This window comes from Camelus bactrianus, chromosome 14 (genome assembly GCF_048773025.1).
Source record: "Camelus bactrianus isolate YW-2024 breed Bactrian camel chromosome 14, ASM4877302v1, whole genome shotgun sequence".
Classification (NCBI taxonomy): domain Eukaryota; kingdom Metazoa; phylum Chordata; class Mammalia; order Artiodactyla; family Camelidae; genus Camelus; species Camelus bactrianus.
Window position 1 is genome coordinate 27,111,918 of NC_133552.1, and position 18,793 is coordinate 27,130,710.

Genomic DNA, 18,793 nt, shown 5'->3' on the forward strand with positions numbered 1-18,793 from the left:
TCTGAACACCAAGGCTTGGGTGAGCTTCCTTGACTGGTAACAATCTACGAGCATTGTCACACATCATTGCTGGGAAAAGCGAGTACTGCTCGTGGCTCCATTGGAAGAAGGCAGCTGCCAACTTCACGCTTAGAACTCTCCTGGGCTCTGCCCACGTGCCATTTCCCTCGGCTGATTTTAATCTGGATCATTTTGCTGTAATAAACTATAACCACGAGTGAAACAGCATTCAGTCAAATCTGAGTCCTTCTAACAAATTATCAAACTTAACAGTGGTCTTAGGGAGCCCCGAACTTGTCACTGTTGTCAGAAGTGAAGGTGGGCCGCTCTCCCTTCTGAGTGAGACAGTCCACACTCTGTCTATGGAGTATGTATCTACTTTTACTTTAAACTAAGCACCCAACCGCAACACCTCGTGGCCTTTTTCTGGCCTTCTGAAACAGCCCGCACTCTGTCTACGGAGTGTGTATCTCTCTAAATAAATCTACCTTTATTCAAAACAAGAACAAACACAAAAACAAAAACAAAAACAAAAACAAAAACAAAAACAAAAAAGCAAAAAGTGAAGGTGGTCTTGAGACCCCCAACTTTGCAGACAAAAATTTATACAATCTCCCTTACACAGTTACGCAGGTGGATAAACATAAATAATATAACATGCATAATTAATAATATATGTGTAACAAATAATACATGAATAAAAAATTAAATGTTAATAGAAAATCTACTTTGCAGACAGACATCAATTATTCCTTAACTTTCTCCTGTATTTGTAATTCATCCACTACTTTCAGGTATTATTCCATATTTAAAATAACATATATATTAAACAGATTAATCTATAAAGTTGAAGTATGGTTTTTTATAGCTTATAAATAAGTTTTTGGGAAAATATTTGTTATAGCGAAGGGCAAAAAAATCACAAAGGAGTTGAAGATGGCCTAACGTATAACACACAAATCTAAAGACAAGCATAGACCTATTAAAAAAAAAATTTTAAGTTATCAAGAATAATGTGAGATACTCATTTAAAGCCTCCAAAAGACCCATTAAACTGAATCTTTGTATTAACATGCATCTTATTCTTCAAAATGTGATTATATTGATCCCAGTGGGAAGCTCTGAGTTCACTGAAGAAGTGTAAAGTGTGCATGTTTTGGAACCAGTCACACATGTTTTCTGTAAGGGAACTTAGAAATCTTTAAACTTTTACATTAACTTCTAGATTCCACGGTTCCTCCCTTTATAGCACTAACATCCACTGAAAACAATCTGGTAAAGCATAAGAACCCTGTAAAAGTCCTTAGCCATCTCTTATTCCTAGAATGGCTAGAATTCTTTTATACTGAGCCCACAGTCTGCCAAAACCTTTATGAACTCAAAATACAGGAAACTTAATCCACCTTTAAATAAATAGGTAAATAAATCAGTGAACTTTAGATCCTTTCTTCCAAACTCTGTGGAATATTTCAGTTAAGAGAAACCTAAGAGAAAGTTATGTTAGAATTCTAAGTGATAAGATAGAATCTTGTCACTATCACAACACGCTTCTTAGAATTCAGTATTTCAGAAGACTCTGAATTTCATAGACAAAACCCAGCTGTGAATCAGACTACAATTACAGTAAAGATTATAGGCTGCTAAATCCTCTTAAAGCTTAAATCATAACACTTGCTACAATCAGAGAGGGTAAGAATAATCCGAGATGGGTTACATCATAATGTGCCATGGTATATATTCTGGACCTTTTGATCTTATACTTTAAAACGTATTTAACAATTAAATGAATAAATACATTATCTCCTAGCTACAGCAACCAAGACAGTTTCCTTCTCTATGATAATGTAATTTTCTTATCTCTAAACAGGAATAAATATACCCTATATCTACAGGCCATTTTCAAAATGAGCAATCTTTTTCAAGTCACTGAACACATACATACACCAGACTCTCTAGTTATAATGTCAACACTATTACCCACGTGGTGGGGTCGTAGTAAGGGTTAAAGATTCAGTACAGAACTAGCGTATAAACTATCACAAAGCTGAAATCCTATTTAGTACACGTCTGTAATTTATAAGTAATATTAAAGAACACTATTCATCAAGTCAGTTACTCAACTTTGAAATGATTATTTAGGCTATTTCATCATGGCTAGCCCATCTGAAAACAATTATATTCAAAATGATAATTCTTCAGGACCCCTAACAAGGCAGACCCCCTGTAATGCGGGTCATGAACATTTTTCAAGACAAAAATCATCTTTCAGATCACAGAGTACAGAACTTTCTGACATTATCTAAGTCAATTTCTAATATTTAATATTTTAGATATAAAATACCTAATATTTTCAACAGACAATGTTCCTTTAAGGGGGAAATGCCCTGAAATAGTTGTATCACATAACAAATCCCAAAATTTCACTGATCTAACCCCCAGCCCCCACCCTGGAAAAATATTCTAATTCAGATTACATGTCCATAACACACCAGAAAGATGGGCTCTCTAACTTAGGACCCTCACATCAGGATGATGAACGACACTCTGGGTGTGGGGGAGAATGACGAAGCTGCTCCCACCAGCAATCAGTGCTTCCACACAAAAGATACCTCATCTCCACTTATACTTTCCATTGGCCCAAGCAAGCCACATGGCAATGCCTAACTTTTGAAAGAGGCAGCTACGTGCAATCAGCTTGTGCCCAGAAATAGAGAACTGTGCACTGGCCAACAGCACTACTGTCTGCACACTATCCACGGGGATCTGCAGAAGAGACATGGCTCTCCGTTATAGTGAGTCGGAAAGGAAGAGGTACCAGAGATTTCACAAAAGGAATGTCAACTCTGCCTTCCACGCACCCTGCTCAAACTTAACTCCCTCTTTAATCAATAGCAATAATCTTTATTCTCTCACCAATAACTATTTTTGGCCCAATATTTGCTAAAAGCTCACTTGAGGCATGTGATAATTGAAAGGCAGACTAAAAGCCACATTAGCACTTCATGCCTCTAGACTCCACATTTTCTCCCTCACATCAGAGAGTAATACGTACAGATCATATTATCTCAGTTCCAAGCAGAACTAGCTCTGATGCATTGAAGATGTAGTTAGAAATGAGTCAGAAGCAAAACTATTTGCCCTCTTCCACAGTAATTCAGTCAGGAGGACAATTCAATACTAGATATTTAGCCACTGTAACAGTAATTACATCTAAAACATTTCCAGTCAGTACTTTCGAGGCAAGGCTTTGAACTCTCAGATGGGATAATGGAATTCATTTCACTCATCATACTCATTCCCATTAACAGTCCAATGTCCTCTGTGTGTGACTGAGTATCACAAATTATAGTGATTCAGAGGTATAAAAAAATAATCCACTACCAATTTTTTAATTATGATGTAATCACCTAATTCCTTAATTCTTTATTGTTAAAAGAAAGACTTTAATGGGTAGCTCTCTTTTCAGTTATGGGAAATCTATTTTTATTCTAAATCCTTTTCTTAGTTTTATCTTTCTACTACACATTAATCTTTTGAAGAAATTAACTCATAATTTACCAAAAGTTCCTTTACCTAAAGGAAAGGAAAACTATCTTTGAATTTATTACAAATAATAACAATGAAATTAAAATAACATAAAATGAAAACCAAGTCATAAAGAAAATGAAATGCACTACCTCCAGTGTGTTTTGCTAATTTAATAGTATTGAAATCTGATACTTACAAAGGTTCTGGGCAATTTTAGAATCTAGAAATTTAAGTTCTTTAATTTTTTTCTTAAGAAATTTCTTCTCTTCAAAATCTTCCTCTTCTCTTTTTTCTGTAAAACCAAGGATAGAGCCATGTTAAGGATGGTAAGGCACTCAACTGCCAAAACACAGGGAACTTTCTGTCATCAAAGAATCTAAAAAAGACATAAATTGTTTAAATTACATAGTTATGAAAATTTAAAAAAAAAAAAATAGATATCCTAAGACCTACACTATTCCACATAGGGACTGGCAGCTCTTACCCTAGAAAAACTACTAAGAGTAAATATTTAAAAGTCTAACAGAAAAAAACAAAAATAAAGCTGATGTACACTATGGAAACCAACACCATCAGATGCAAGAATAAGTACACTTGGCTCATGTGAGCACATACAGTATATAATTATAAAAGTGAATGCACTTACACTTAGGTAGGTTAAGAAGGCAGCTCTAAAAGTCCTGAACAAAGACAAACACACAGCAATTTTATGTTTGATATACCTGATATACCATGTTTATTTAAAAATATAGCTCATGTAAAGCAGGAAGAGTAGAATGTTTACTATTTGTTTTCCAAATCTTTGAAAAATATTCAAATTTCGATGCTCAATTTATTTCCTCTGAGCTTTTAAAAATAAGCAAATGCATTTCACCTCTCTATCCTTGCTAACAAATAAGAGAATAACTACATCACGCTAAACAACACATGAACTGCAGCTACGATATAGTACATGACAGTCAAGGTTAACAGCTGTGACCAATAAAGTGCTCCTGTCACCTCTCCTCTTTGCATACATGGACAGCACTTCTGATGAAACTCAGTCATCTTTACAAAATTAGGATCTTGATAACAAAGAGCAACGGAGCAAATTGCTTAGTTAGATATGTAAGCAATAAATCACTAATAAACCACTAATGCCGAGGAAAAAGAACTTCAAAAACCATCTTTCTATATAAGACAGTACATTATAGTTAAATTCTTTTTATATCAGAAAATATTATAATTACATGCTTTGGTATCTAGTGTGAGATAGAGATCAGATTTTATATTTATCAACTAATTATCTCTGTACCATTTTGTGGATAATCAACCATCTTTCTTACCTGATTACATTACACTTTTAGTCTAAACTTACTTGTTTTTTCTGGGTTTCTGATTGTGTTCTACGTACTTCTCCTGTGCTACAATAGCTCTGTCTTAAGCACTGTGGGATCTATGACATATCTTATTAATTGGCTGTTCAAATTAGTTTTCTTCCTTTTCTAAACTTTATTCACCTTTCTCATATATTTTCCAACATTAGCCTTAGAGTAAATCCAAAGTTCCAAAAATAAAATCCATTTGAACTGTATTTGAATTGCAAGGCATTTGTGAACAGATTCAGGGAAATTTGATAGGTTGACAATTTCCAAACGTCCTAATCATAAGCATGTGTCTATAATTTTTCAGCTTAATGCAGCATTCTTCATAGGCACCCTGTCTGTTTATTGTTGGTGTTAGATGCCCTAGGTAACTCTATTATACTCATAGGTTTCTGCGGGTGTTGGTTAATTCTTCCTTTTCCCATTATACTTTGTAACTAGTTACTGCTGGAATACAGAAACTGCTATGTTCTATATAGCATATACATATATGAAAAATTGCTTATAAATTTTATAATCAGTCACTTTACTTACTTATTCTTTCATTCAAATAAGAAATATTTATCAGGCACTAACTAAAAGAGACTGTGTGAGACAAACTGGAGACATCTTGGCCTCACAGGATTTAAAAACCAAACAAGGTGACCGCAAGTAAATGGCAATTACAACACACAGTGTTTTGGTATAAACCACAGGAGATTAAAGAAATTTAATCCATATTCATCAGGGATAGTCTTCATGGAGTGAATGGTATCTAAACAAAAACTAGAAAGAGAAAAGGAGTTAAGCAGGTGAAAAAGTTTTAGGATGGGAAAAGTAAGGACACAGATAATAGGATAGTTTCAGGTTCTGCAAGAATGTGAAAGGCACAGAAAGAAATGAAAATAATAAGAGCAGAGAATATTGGGTGGAAATAAACACCACCAGAAATTAATCTGGCACCACATCACACAAGACCTTTTAAGCCATGAGAAGAAGTATGGCTTTTATCGTGGGAGCAACGTGGAGCCCCTGAAGTTTAAGTATGAGAGGGACATCAAATGAACTGCATTTTAGAAAAAACTCAGTCTACTGAAGGTGAACTGAAAGAATGGCAAAATAGTAGAAGGGCAGGCAGAAGGGAGCTGCAATAATCTAAATGAGAAGAAAGGGGGCGCTCACCCAGAGCAGCAGCCATGAGGGTGCAGATAATGGCTGAGCCCCACAAAGCAGAATCCAGTCCAGATCCATCTCCTAAGTCCCGACTTGACCACCCAACTGCCTACTCTCGGGTCTCTGTTGGATGTCTAACGGGCACCTTCAACTTCACATGCCCAAAACCAACACTCACACAACTCTATGCTTTGTTTCCCACAGTTTTCTCATCTTAAAAATGGGAATGCTCTTATTGCAATTTCTCAAGTCATCCTTTCTATTAACCCAAACCTACATCTCAACCATCAGTGAATCTGGTCAATTCTGACTCTGAAATAAATGCTCACTAAAATAGGCTCCCCCTCACCTTATCCATGGCTACCATACTCCCCCGTTTGTGGCTGCTGTCCACGCTCACCTGGATCACAATTGCTTTCTAAACGGTCTCCCCACCTCCAAGCTTGACACCTGCAGTCCCTTCACCACAGTGTAGCAGAAGATGCCTGTTAAGCCTTAATGGAAAAGGTTTACTTCCCTTACTGCCTTATATAGAACACCACCCTTAACCCTGTCTAGTATTCCTTACCACTGTCACTCTACCCTTTTTTCTCCTCAAAGGCACTTACTCCTCGCATAACATAAATTTGATATTGTCTCTCTTCCCCCATTAGAAAGCAAGTCCTCAGAGGCAGGAACTTTGTTCAGCATTATATACTTAGCACCAAGCCCAGAAGACAGCAGGTGCCCAACTGATGTCTGTTGGATGTATTGTATGCAAGTAATACGTACCTGCAAACTAAAGGAAGAAGGGGACACTCAGGTTTAATCAACCAGGCAACTGATGATGGTGTTGTTTATTTAATTCATCAACAAATGAGAGTCAGTTCTGAACTAGTTCAGTTTTAAACATGTTCAGTTTGAGGAGCTCTTGTATATCCACATGGTCATGTACAAGAGGCAGGGACATGTACAGATGTGGAGAAGAGAAACTTGGAATGGAGATGCAGGTATCATTCCTAATAATTATTCTACTGACTGGCATAGGTTCTCCAGGTACTAGCAAACAATGACATATTTATTTCCTTATATTTAAACCTTTTTCTTGTATTGTTATATTGGTTAAAATTTTCAGATGAAGGCTAATAAAATTAATAGTGAACTTCTTTTCCGTAACCTAACCAAATGGTAATTCTTTACTTTTTCAAAAATATATTTTATTTTCCTAACTTTATCCCCAAGAAAAGGGCTGGTTCTAATTTTTTTTTAATCAGTTTATTTCTCAACACCAGTAACCTGTCACATTCTGAACATTTTCTAGCCAACATAAAGAAAAAAGTCAAAGAATCTGCTAACCTTAAACTTTAATTTTGATTAAAACTTTTACTTACTATTGACTGAACATCTACTAGGCATCGCACTCAGCACTTCCTTGTATAATTCTTGTAAGAGTCATACTATTACTGTGACTAACATCATCATCAACATAATCATGATGAGAAAAATAATGCTTAGGGTAAGAGTCTCCAAGCAACAGATCTGATAAAAGAATGAGGATCACTACACTTTGACTCCAATTATTTCCACTAGTTGTGAAATGTTACATGTCACATTAAAAAAAAAAAAAGTTTACCTAGAAATTGTGACCACGTCAACCTGCAAATCAGAGACTGAAGCAATTTTAACCAATTCTGCTTTTTTATACAAATTAAAAATTAGACTCTTATTGAGCTTAATACATCAGTATACTCATATTGCAATGAAATCATGGTTTTCTCCTCTCTTGCTACTATGTAGTCAAAGGATGGTTGGGGAAAGATGCAACTGAAATAGTCAGCAGAATATGGGTAAAGGGATTGGGAGAAACAGAATGTTCTAAGATGGAAAACAGGATTTTTTAAAAAAGGTAGAAATATGCTTCTGTTGATATGAAACCAGATAATCAGTCCATTATCCAAATAGACTGATTTGGATGAAATCTTTCATACTGAGAAATAATGAAAAGTACTGTTAGAAAAAAAAAAAATGCAGCCAGATAATGGACTGCCTCAAATCAGAGCAAAACCAGTGAAAATGTTTATGCAAAGGTCACTGATAAAGCAGGATACAAATGTTGGCAACAATTTAAGGATGCATTAAAGAGGAATAAGAATAAACAAGGCTGTTTAGCGGGAATGAAATTTTTACACAAAATCCTATTTCAGTTACCCAGGCCAACAGTGTCTGAAATACCAACCAGGAGTGAGAGTGCAAGGTTCTGCAGGGAACTCAAGCTTGCAATCTCAACACCAGGCTCCGCATCCCAGCCCCACTAGGCAGCCGCCACTGAGCCCACTGTGGCTTACATCCCTCATCCATGGCCTGGGTGCTCTGGCCCTCTACAGACTTGTGAGAATGAAGTGAAATGATAATTACCTTTCTGTAACCTTCTCCTACCCTCTGCAGAGCCAGAAAAATAAGGAACAAGAATCAGAGTGCCTGACCGCAACTCAGGAGCCCAGAGGAGAGCACATTTTAGACTCTTCCCATCCACCGGTGGAGCTCCTCTTCTAAACCCACTACCAATACACTTTCACCAAAAGACTAGCTTTTCTCAAGTATAAGATGAATCATAAACTCAGATTGTTAGAGCCATCTATACTTATGATCTAGATTTTTTTTTGCCATTAGAAGACTGCATTTAATCTCACTTCCTAGAGATGTTGTATAAGGCTGCATTTTTCAGAGCAAAGATTAATACTGTTTGAGAGTGGTTCTGATCACTAACACAGCATATGCTGCATTTTATAAGGGTTTTATGTCAGAATAAAGTCAAAGATGACAAAACTTTCTGTGTTGCCGAGAGCCATGAACTGAAAAAGTCTTTTTTAATTACATTTTCTCTTTATTCTTTTTCTATTTTCAAAGTTTCAAAAATAGCAGCAAAATTATATAAAAAATCTCCTTTCAAAATCTTTTCTTTCATCCTAAATTTTCCATTAAAAATCATAGTTCCATGGTACATGGTTATACATCTTCTTCCAGTTCGTTTCCCATTATGTTCTAATCAGATTGATTAAAAATATGACCTTTTTTAAGGAATAAGGTTTCACATAAATTTTATAGTAGATTATTTAATCATTGCAAAAAATTCTAGAATATGCAGTCTGAACGTGTAAGTAGCTGGTAGAGGTACAAAACATAATAAATACCAGAGTTTTCTCTTTCCATAACTGAGTATTTGAAATCAGTAAATGTTACTAATAATTTTTTATTCTATTTTTTATCAGTGCTTCTTGGTTAAATGTATCTTATGACAGTATGTTTCTAAAATACTAAGCATTTTAATTTTTTCAGGTTCTTATTTAGCACAAATGCTATTAAATTTTACATGTTATACATTTAAAATAAATTATCTTTTGTTCATTAGATTATTATAACACCAGGCTTCAGAGGATAAAAGGAAGTACACCTGATTAAGTAACCCTTCTCTATGACACTGAGAGAAGCCAATAAAAATCATCTCAACTACAGAAATAAAGCCAACATAAATCATGTAATTAGGAAACGGAATCTGAGGCCTCCAACAACCTTCAAATGGGGTGAAAGGCGGGGGTAGGCAGAGAGCTATGAACTAGAGATTATTTGCATAATTGTGATTATTTTTCTTCCCTGCTTTCTAACTATTGAGGTTCTTAGAGACTGATAAAGAGTATCAAAAATTTATAGGGTCAAAATTTTAGACTCATACAGCCCTTGAACATGAAGTTTAACCAACTCATTCTATCAGTGAGGAAACCTAAGTAGAGAAAATACACTTGTGCAAGGTCACACAAAGGGCTCGGCTGGGACCAGAACCCAGACAAGAACCCTGACTGCCACACACACAGGCCCAGAGCAGCTCGAGGGCAGGGAACCCGCATGAGGAAAATAGTCTGCAACCAAGCAGGTAAGAGAAGGGTAACTCCCTAAGCTTTACAGGTGATGGAATTTTCCCTCTGTGCACACGTTCGCTGGGAGGTAAGTGAGGCGGTGACTGGACCTGGGCAAGGAAGAGAAATGCTTCGTCTCCTGAACACAATGAGCAGGATTTAAATCTGTGGGAACAAAACTATAGTTCCAAAGGCGAAGTCAAGAATTCACCCATAACCACCCTCACATGGTGGCTCCCTTGGGATGAGGCTAAGTGCTCCAGCTACACAATGTGACTGGAATGGACTCGGGAGTCTCAGGGGCAGGATCTGAGAACAGGAGAATGGCTGAGGAAAGAAAATAGATTTCTGAGAGTTACTACTGTTGGTGATTGTGATAGCACGATACAGTTTCAAAGAAGATTTAGGCAGCTTGAAGGCAGAAGATACACAATATGTAGGGAAAAGTGAAAACCTGGAATAAATTGGAATTTTTTAAGTTGGCATATGCCCTTGGCAAAATATCAAAGTAAACACTTTGGCAGTGAAAACTGTAATTGTATAAATAGCTTTAGTCATATCTGATCTGTCAAACCCAGTTTAATATTTCTAGGCACATAAATAAATGGCTATGTACCTAACTGCAAAAAAATAAATAAATAAATAGGGGAGAAACAGGTTATTTTTCTATTCAAATATTAATATATGACTGCCATAACTAATCAGAACATTCCACTAGCAAAAAGATGTCTGTTTGGCAATTCAACGCTAAGAATTATATAATATATAAGAAGAGTAGATGAAGCATTAAATAAAATTTTATGAAACAGATGATTTCAACTACAGCAATCCTCAAAAGTACAGCAAATAAATACACCTTTCTCTTTAGGTGATTAGAAGACAGGGTCATAAAACAAGTATTCCTGAAGGACTTCTCTCTACAACTCAAGTCCTACATGGATAAGGGAGAAGGATTTCACTACTTAACAAGCCTTTAATTAGAGTTGTAGCTAGATTTTTTGTAAACCATTATCAAATGTACAAAAGGATTATTAAGGTATTAGGGATACATTTTATAAATAGCTTCAAAGTATATACTCCAAAATGACAATGATTTCTACATACGTGACCTAGAAGTATTCCCCATCTGTTTTTTCCTATCTGAAGTAACAAACTGATCAAATTTACGTTATAAAAATTGCTTGATCTCTAAGCACATTTGTAACCACAGAAATTAGCAATTTTGCTCATCTCAAAAGTACTACCACTACAAACTAAAAGAACCACTTTCTTGAGGCTCCCTTGCGTGTAAACACCCTTTCATGACCAAAGAGTAAGAGAGCAGAAAAACAGGAATTCAAGACAAATAAAATATCGAGATCTTTGAAAATCACATACTCAACATTTTTTTAACTTAATAAGCTGTGCATTGGGGAGGAAAATAACCCTGAGACAGGTAAGCCTATTTATCATGTATATCTTAGTGTTAATTGTTTTAATTAAATTAGTTACAAATTGAAATGAGATTTGATTGAATGGACAATAAGTATGAGGGAGGAAACCGAAAGGAATCAGGAAAAAGTTAAAACACTCAGCTAAAAGAAAACGGAAGCCTGTTCTCACATCATCTTTCTGACTCATCACAACATCTCATAAAAACATGCCTACATTTTTTATTATGTATCCTCCTCAAAATCTCCCCATAAGAAGGAATCTTTCTGCCCCCTATGAATTCTCTCTGAATGGTGCTGTTTCCCAGTCATGGAATAATATATGTATTTACAAAAAATCTTTTTTCTAACTGTTGTTTTTACCAATACAACCTACTCTCATACATCCTCTGATGATATTAGAAAGTAGAAATATATCTCTAAAAGAAATTACAAAGCAAAGACTAAAAGTTAATGCGTGACATCCTAATGCATACACAAGAGAATCTACTGAAGGGGAAAAAAAACCTATTATAAAAAGAATGAGAACTCAGTGTACATTCCTAATTTAAAAGAAGGATTAAATCCAAATGAGGACACAGGTAATTCAGGGTGTCTAGCATGCTGTGGAATGGAAAGGCTTAATAAGCCAACTTTTTAGTAGTTGTACACACAGGTCTAAGCAACCTGGGAATAGAAAAAGTAACAATAAATTATATTAACTAACAGATACAAAGCAATGCCATATGAAACAGGAAGCAGATCATCCCTGGTGTATCAGTGGAAGGGGAGGGACATAACACAGAGTTTCATCCAAATGGCCTGGGTGATTATCCAAAACTGGATAGAAGAAATTTGGTCAGATGTAACAATGACCATTATTTCCAAATACTGAGAATCGCAAGTTTAAGAAGCAGAATCTTACAATTCTGTTCAATGACAGCCTGCTTCCATTCTTCATGCTCTTTTATTTTTGCAAAAAAAAAAAAAAAAAAAAAAAAAAAAAACCCAACTCATCAGAGTGTGGAGCATCAACACAAATTTCACATTAACATTTATTCTAGTGTTAGAAAAATGAAGCTCTGGTACTCCATCCCTACTAGAAAAACTTTGGAATTGTCTCTACCTATGGGCTTAGCATTGCCCTGGGAAAGGGTATGTACAGATAGACAGACAGACAGACAGACAGACAGTGATCAAAAAATGCTTTAGAGTGTGTGTGTATGTATGTGCAGGAGACAGTGTGGGGAAGAGAACATGGAGACAATACCTAGGTGTTTGTTCAATTCAATTCAACCTTTATTACACAGCCTTTCTGATAAGTAGCTATCCTATCCCTCTGATTTCCCATTCTTATCTCTTGATAACTCAGTTGAAAATCCAAGTTATTTCCCCAATTTCTCAGTTATTGAAACTTTATCCCTCTGTGTTCCTGGATGCTGCCAATGTTCCAAATCATTCTGGTCTCCAGTTGCTGTACCTAAATGGAGCCCCATTATTTGCCTGGTAGGTTCTCTAAAATCAACTATTCAGTGCTAATTTCTGTCCCATAACTACCTGAGCTTGGGACTATTTTTTTTTTTTTTAATCTGGGCTTTTGACAGCTGTGAATCTACATTATCATCCCTTAACGCTTAGATCTCATAATTCATAGATCCAACATTGCCATATAAAATTCCTGGCTCCTGTAACACACCTGTCTGCCAGCATATCACCTTCCCTAGATGCTACTCAAATGTCCCATACGTGCCTTCCTACTACCGGGAAGTAGTTAAAGAAGGAAAAGGGGGGGGGGGGGCTCACATTATACTGTGACTGGGGAAATGTTTTAAAAAATATATTTACTTGGGGGATAAGAAAACAGGGAGTCAGTGATTAATGGGTACAGAGTGTGAGTTGGGGAAGATGAAAAAGTTCTAGAGGTGGACAGTGGTGCTGGCTGTGCAACAATGTGAATGTATTTAATGACAAAGAACGGTATGCTTAGAAATAACTTAAATTGTAAAATGTTATGTTCTATAAATTAACTACAGTTTAAAAAATACGAAGAAATTCTCATTAAGGCTGGATTTCAAACCTCTTTTTTTATTTGAATAATGTCAATCTGACCTCTCCTTGATTTTAAAATATATGTAGGAATGAGGACAATCAGTGTTTTGTTTTGTTTTTTTTAATGAAGAGACAGAAATCTGAGTGATCCCAAAATTCTCAAACTAGTCCAAACTGGAATCTGGTCTTTCCCACTTTTCCAAGAACTGGTGAGGCCAAGATGGTGCTTATTCACTGCCCAAGACCCCCACCCACATACACTGGTTTGACTCGGTTTGACTCCTTATCTGATGGTATAGATAAGGCTGCAACAAAAAAATCCTTCCTCTCTTACCCCTCACCCTGGATCAGCCCTCCAAATTGTAAAAGGAATTTAATGCTTGGGCAATTAAGTGTTTCAAATACCCAGTCACATTTCCATTTTCTTGAATGTCACATCCAGCTCTCAGATTTCTAAGAACATGCTAGCCCACGTCAACTGCTCTGTAATCAGAGGTGACAAGTGAGGAAGCAAGGGTGGACTTTTATACAAAAGGAGATTCAGTTCCTTTTCCCACCTTCTTATCCCCTGAGCAGAGAAGTATTGATGTCTTTGTGGAGAAAAAAATCTTTACAGGAACTGAAATACAACTTACTGTAAACTATCTGACCCTGCTAATTAAAAACTGTCTCTAATTTAAAGGTGGTCACTGCCCCACCTAGGCAGCTAGTACATGGGTAAAGTACAACACTGGGTTCTGGAGAAGGAGGCAACTTAGGTCTTAGCTTCAAACCACTCACCCAAGATCAGAGTCCTAATTAGCGTATTCAGACAAAAGCTACCTCAGTAAAATGGTATTTTATCTTCCTATGCTGTGGTCTCATTGTGTAATCTTACCAAGGAAAAAGGAGGGCCGGCCCAAGATTGGATTCAGAATTCCCTGATGCTTTATGATCTCCAAAGCCCAACAAAAATTCCTAAGACTTCACGATGAACAACATTTCCACCTCCTCCCTGATGTCTATATTTAGAGTTGCAGGCTTTTTATAAAATCACAATTTCCCAATGTCTTCCAGCCTGACTCCCAAAAAACATCTTACCTTTAGCAGACTAACCAAATGTGCTATTAAAAAAGAAAAAAATAAAGTACTTAACAGAACCATTCTGTGAAAGGGGAAGGGAAGAAACCTTTTATTAATGGGAATGCAGTGACTTAAATCTTATTAGAGAATCTCACTTTAAACTCAATTACTTCACAATTATGTTGGGCCACCTGACACTTGAGCAGAGAAGCATTAACATCTTAGTGGAGAAGAATCTTTACAGGAACTGAAATATCATTTACTATAAACTATCTAACCTTACTAATTAAAAACTATCTCTAGTTTAAATGCTTCATGAAAATGTCAGGCAGTAAAAGTTAATGATCAAAAGACATATACCAACAAGCCAGTGCAGAACAGGAAATGAAATACTAAACAGAACAACACTTTTGACATCTAGGAACACCTATTAATTGGGACTCCCTGGAGCATGTCAAAATTCTTAATCTTTAAAATGTTGTAGTAAATCGTAGTTCGATTCTTAAGACTATTTTACTTCGTGCTAGGAGCATCAAATTCATATATCAAATGATTTCTGGAATTTCTGAAAGCTTCAAATCCTTTATCTTCCAATTAAAATGGAAAGTAGAAAATCATCTAATAAAAATCTCATTTTATAATAAGGAATCTGAAGCAGAGCGAGACTAAGAGTCTGGCAAGTACACATCAGGATTCTGGACTCCTGTTCACGTGCTTATTTCCACTCTGGAAATTTTACCATCCTGGCCATTTGAAGCCTATCTAGTCCTCCCATCAGTAGAAACTGCTAATGTGATGACAGGAGAATTGAATGGAATTTAAGGCGGAGAGTCATTCTACCCTGTAGACAAAGTAGAGCCAGATAATAATTAGAGATGATAACCAAAGATTAATTTTCTTTTCTTTCCTGAGATTTTTCCCTCTAGCTTTGCCATTTCAGGATCAATGGCATTTATTCCCTCTGGGGGAAAGATAACACTTAGAAGAGGTCATTCCTCAACACTGAGTATAAAATTAGATTTCTGTTAATATCTACGGTGAGACAAAAGTCTTGAAAGCTATATGGTTCAATTATAAGAAATGAGTACTTAGAGGAGAAAGAATTCTAATGCATTTGCAGAACTTTCCTTTAACTCAATAAAACTGAGGACAGGATCCCACAATCAGCCGCAGAAAGGAAAGATTCAGATTATAAGGTAAGAACAAAGTCTTAGACACAGGAGAGAAAAAGAGCCCTTTTTGGGCCAACGGAGATTTTGTAGGAGATCAGACTGTAGACCCAACTGTACAGGGTATGCTCCCCTCTTCACCCAAAGACAGAAGTGGGCTGGGGAGAAGGGCCTGAGGAGTGAATGGACACAAAGGGTTTGGAAACATCAGAGCAGACTGTCTCCCAGTGGCCTCTGGCCAACACAGCGGCACATTCTGGAGAAGAATGGTGCCGCCATGTTGAGACAGGGAGGGCGCTGGTAAGAAGAGTGTCCTGCTTTGTAAGTGGTAAATGGGGGTATGCAAGTGCTAAAAGCATCAGTGGACATTTTTTCAGAAATACGTGCTCTATTACATTAGACTTTTCACACAATGACTGAGAAATTCACACTGGATGTAAATTCCCCTGCAGTTTTATTTGGGGGAAAAATACTCTACACTGCAAATATTCATTCCAAATTTTAAAGACTAAGTTGGTGAGAGGGACAGCAAAAAAAAAAAAAAAATATATATATATATATATATGTACACACAAATGCCCCAAAGGAATGTAACATAAAATATACATGTCTTGTGACACATAATCCTTGACCTCAAATTATCAAATTGAAAGTCTTATCCCCATACTTAGCCCTCTTCATGTAGTTGCTTGAATACTCACAATGCTTTCTCAGCTTTCCACAAGCTGCTCCTTCTAAGCCTAAGGAAGATATATGAGACTCTTCCTTTCATCAATTACTTCTGTCCTCACACTTGGGCAGACATTCTTTAGCGTAACCATTACACAGATTCCCTGCATTACAAATGGGTGTCCTTTCTGATCACTGGCACCACTTGGAGTAATTAACTATCAAATACATTGCTTTCTGAATGCCGTTTACTGAATTAATGGAACCCTGTGTATGTAATACACTTGACAGAAATTTCTTTCACTTTAGAAAGCTAAGGTCACTTCGAAGCTGTGACTGTTTAAAAACAAAACAAATGACTTACGTATCTTGTTACCATTTGGGGGATTCATTGATGTTGACTAAGGCAAAGTCACCTTTTTACTTTCCAGTTAGACAATACATATACAGACAAATATATGAGGATTTTTAAAAAGACTAAAAATTATTCCAGCTAATTCCTCAATTATTCTGGAATCATTCTTTAGGAAAAAGAAATTAATTTTTTAATTCATTATAAAACAATTCAAACAATATAAAAGTCCATAAAGTGAAGGTTTCTTTTACCTTACTACATGTTACTACAAATATTCTCCAAAGAAAACTAGTACTGGATGTGTGTGTGTGTGTGTGTATTTGTACATATATGTGTATATATACACATACACACACACACACATATATATACACACACATATACATGTATGTAAAAATAGAGTTTAGGTTTTTTTCTTTTTAGCTACATCAGCTTTTACCACATATATTATTTTACATTTTACTTGTTTCACAAATCAATAAGCCCTTAGTATTTTTCCATGTTCGTACCTATGGATTGACCACATTCCTTTTAACAGCTTCGTAATATATCTCCTAGGTACCATAATTCAATGATATCATAATTTGACTATTTTCCTTACTGGTGAGTATTTAAGTTGTTTCTGAACTTTTGCTCTCAAGAATACCATTACAGTGAACATTGTTATGCATATATTTTTTCATATGTATATAAGCTTTCTTGTATCTGCTTTTAACTGTGCCCAAATGATAATCTCATTCCCTTACAAGAAAAAATTATGATCAATTTAGCACTATTAGCACAGTTCTTCTAGAGAGCCTGGATAGAACAGATTTTTGATGCCATTTTTTTTTTTTCAAGTTTACTTTGGTAGCTTGTAAGTTTTAAACTAAGGTGAACTCTGATTTTAGAGATATGTAACTGAAGACTGCAGAACTGACTTCTCCAAGGCCATACAAGTAGTTGGTGGTAGATTCAAGACTAGAATCCAAATTCTCAATTCTAGGCCACCTTCACGACCATACTCCCTCTCCCAGAGAAGGACACCAAGGGCAGGGAACCCTGTTACAGCAGTGATAACAACTGGACCTGTAATAATTGTCAGTAGGGAGCTCCCCAAGGCCTTAAGTTTGACAATCTTAAGTTTCATTCATTCATTCACTCACTAAGAAGGCACTAAGGATATCTACAGAAAGACACAGAATGTAAAACTTGTCCTTAAAGAATTTTAATTAAAACTGGAGCAGAAAGATGTGCAGAGATAAAATTATACAATGATATAATCATGTACATAAAGTGAAAAGTTTCAGAGAAGTCAAATCCAAAGGGCAAGAACTTCAGTCATTTACAGGCTTATTCCACATAATGCAGTTGTTTAATTCAAGAATTAGCATCACACGTGAACTCCTAGTGCATCTCTGAAACAGGAGAGAAACCAATAATACAGGGAAGCAGCACTGTGATGACGGAATTTGGAGACAGGAATTGAGAGATTTGCTTTCTACCACTACCTACACTTTGCATGCGTTGGATTTTTGCTAGTTTATTTATTTAAATATATGTAATTATTTATTGAAATGTACTTACTTATTAATGCATAGTTAAATCAAAAACTCCTTTGTTTCAAATAAACTTTTCTAGGGGTAGAAATAAAGAAGCTAGAGACCTTAACACCTCCTTTTAGAGAAGAGAAGCAAAGCCTCCAGAAAAGACTTGCCCTGAGCATCAATCTTTCTAGGCTCAGAGCAGGGCACTTCCTAACTTTGTAACACCACCTACCAGCCTGCCTGGCCAGCAAGGCCACCATCATCATCATCATCACCACCACCACCATCATCATCACTACCACCACCATCATCATCATCATTATCATCAACACCAACATCATCAACATCATAATCATCATCACCACCACCATCACCACCATCATCATCATCATTATAATCATCATTATCACCATCATCTCAACCATCTACCTTCCTATGCCCTTGGCTAGCAGGCATTTCAAGAGTGTGCCAATTCTTCCCCTGCCCCTACCATTCCTTCTACAGGATTAGTCTTCTCCTTCCTCCCTTCATTCAAAAAGCCCAGTCATCCTCCAAAACAACTCAGATTCTCCAAACAGTCCAGGCTTCAAACTTCATTTCCTGCCATTCTCCCCTTCACA

The 18,793-nt window shown here is 36.2% G+C and overlaps 1 protein-coding gene across 1 annotated transcript in view; it reads right to left on the minus strand.

The window, feature by feature from the left end:
- Nucleotides 1-18,793, minus strand: part of DIAPH3 (diaphanous related formin 3) — a 470,879-nt gene that overhangs the window by 249,460 nt on the left and 202,626 nt on the right. The window contains exon 18 of the mRNA XM_074378260.1: nt 3,725-3,820. Coding sequence (XP_074234361.1) covers nt 3,725-3,820 — 96 coding nt within the window. The remainder of the gene's footprint in view (nt 1-3,724; nt 3,821-18,793) is intronic.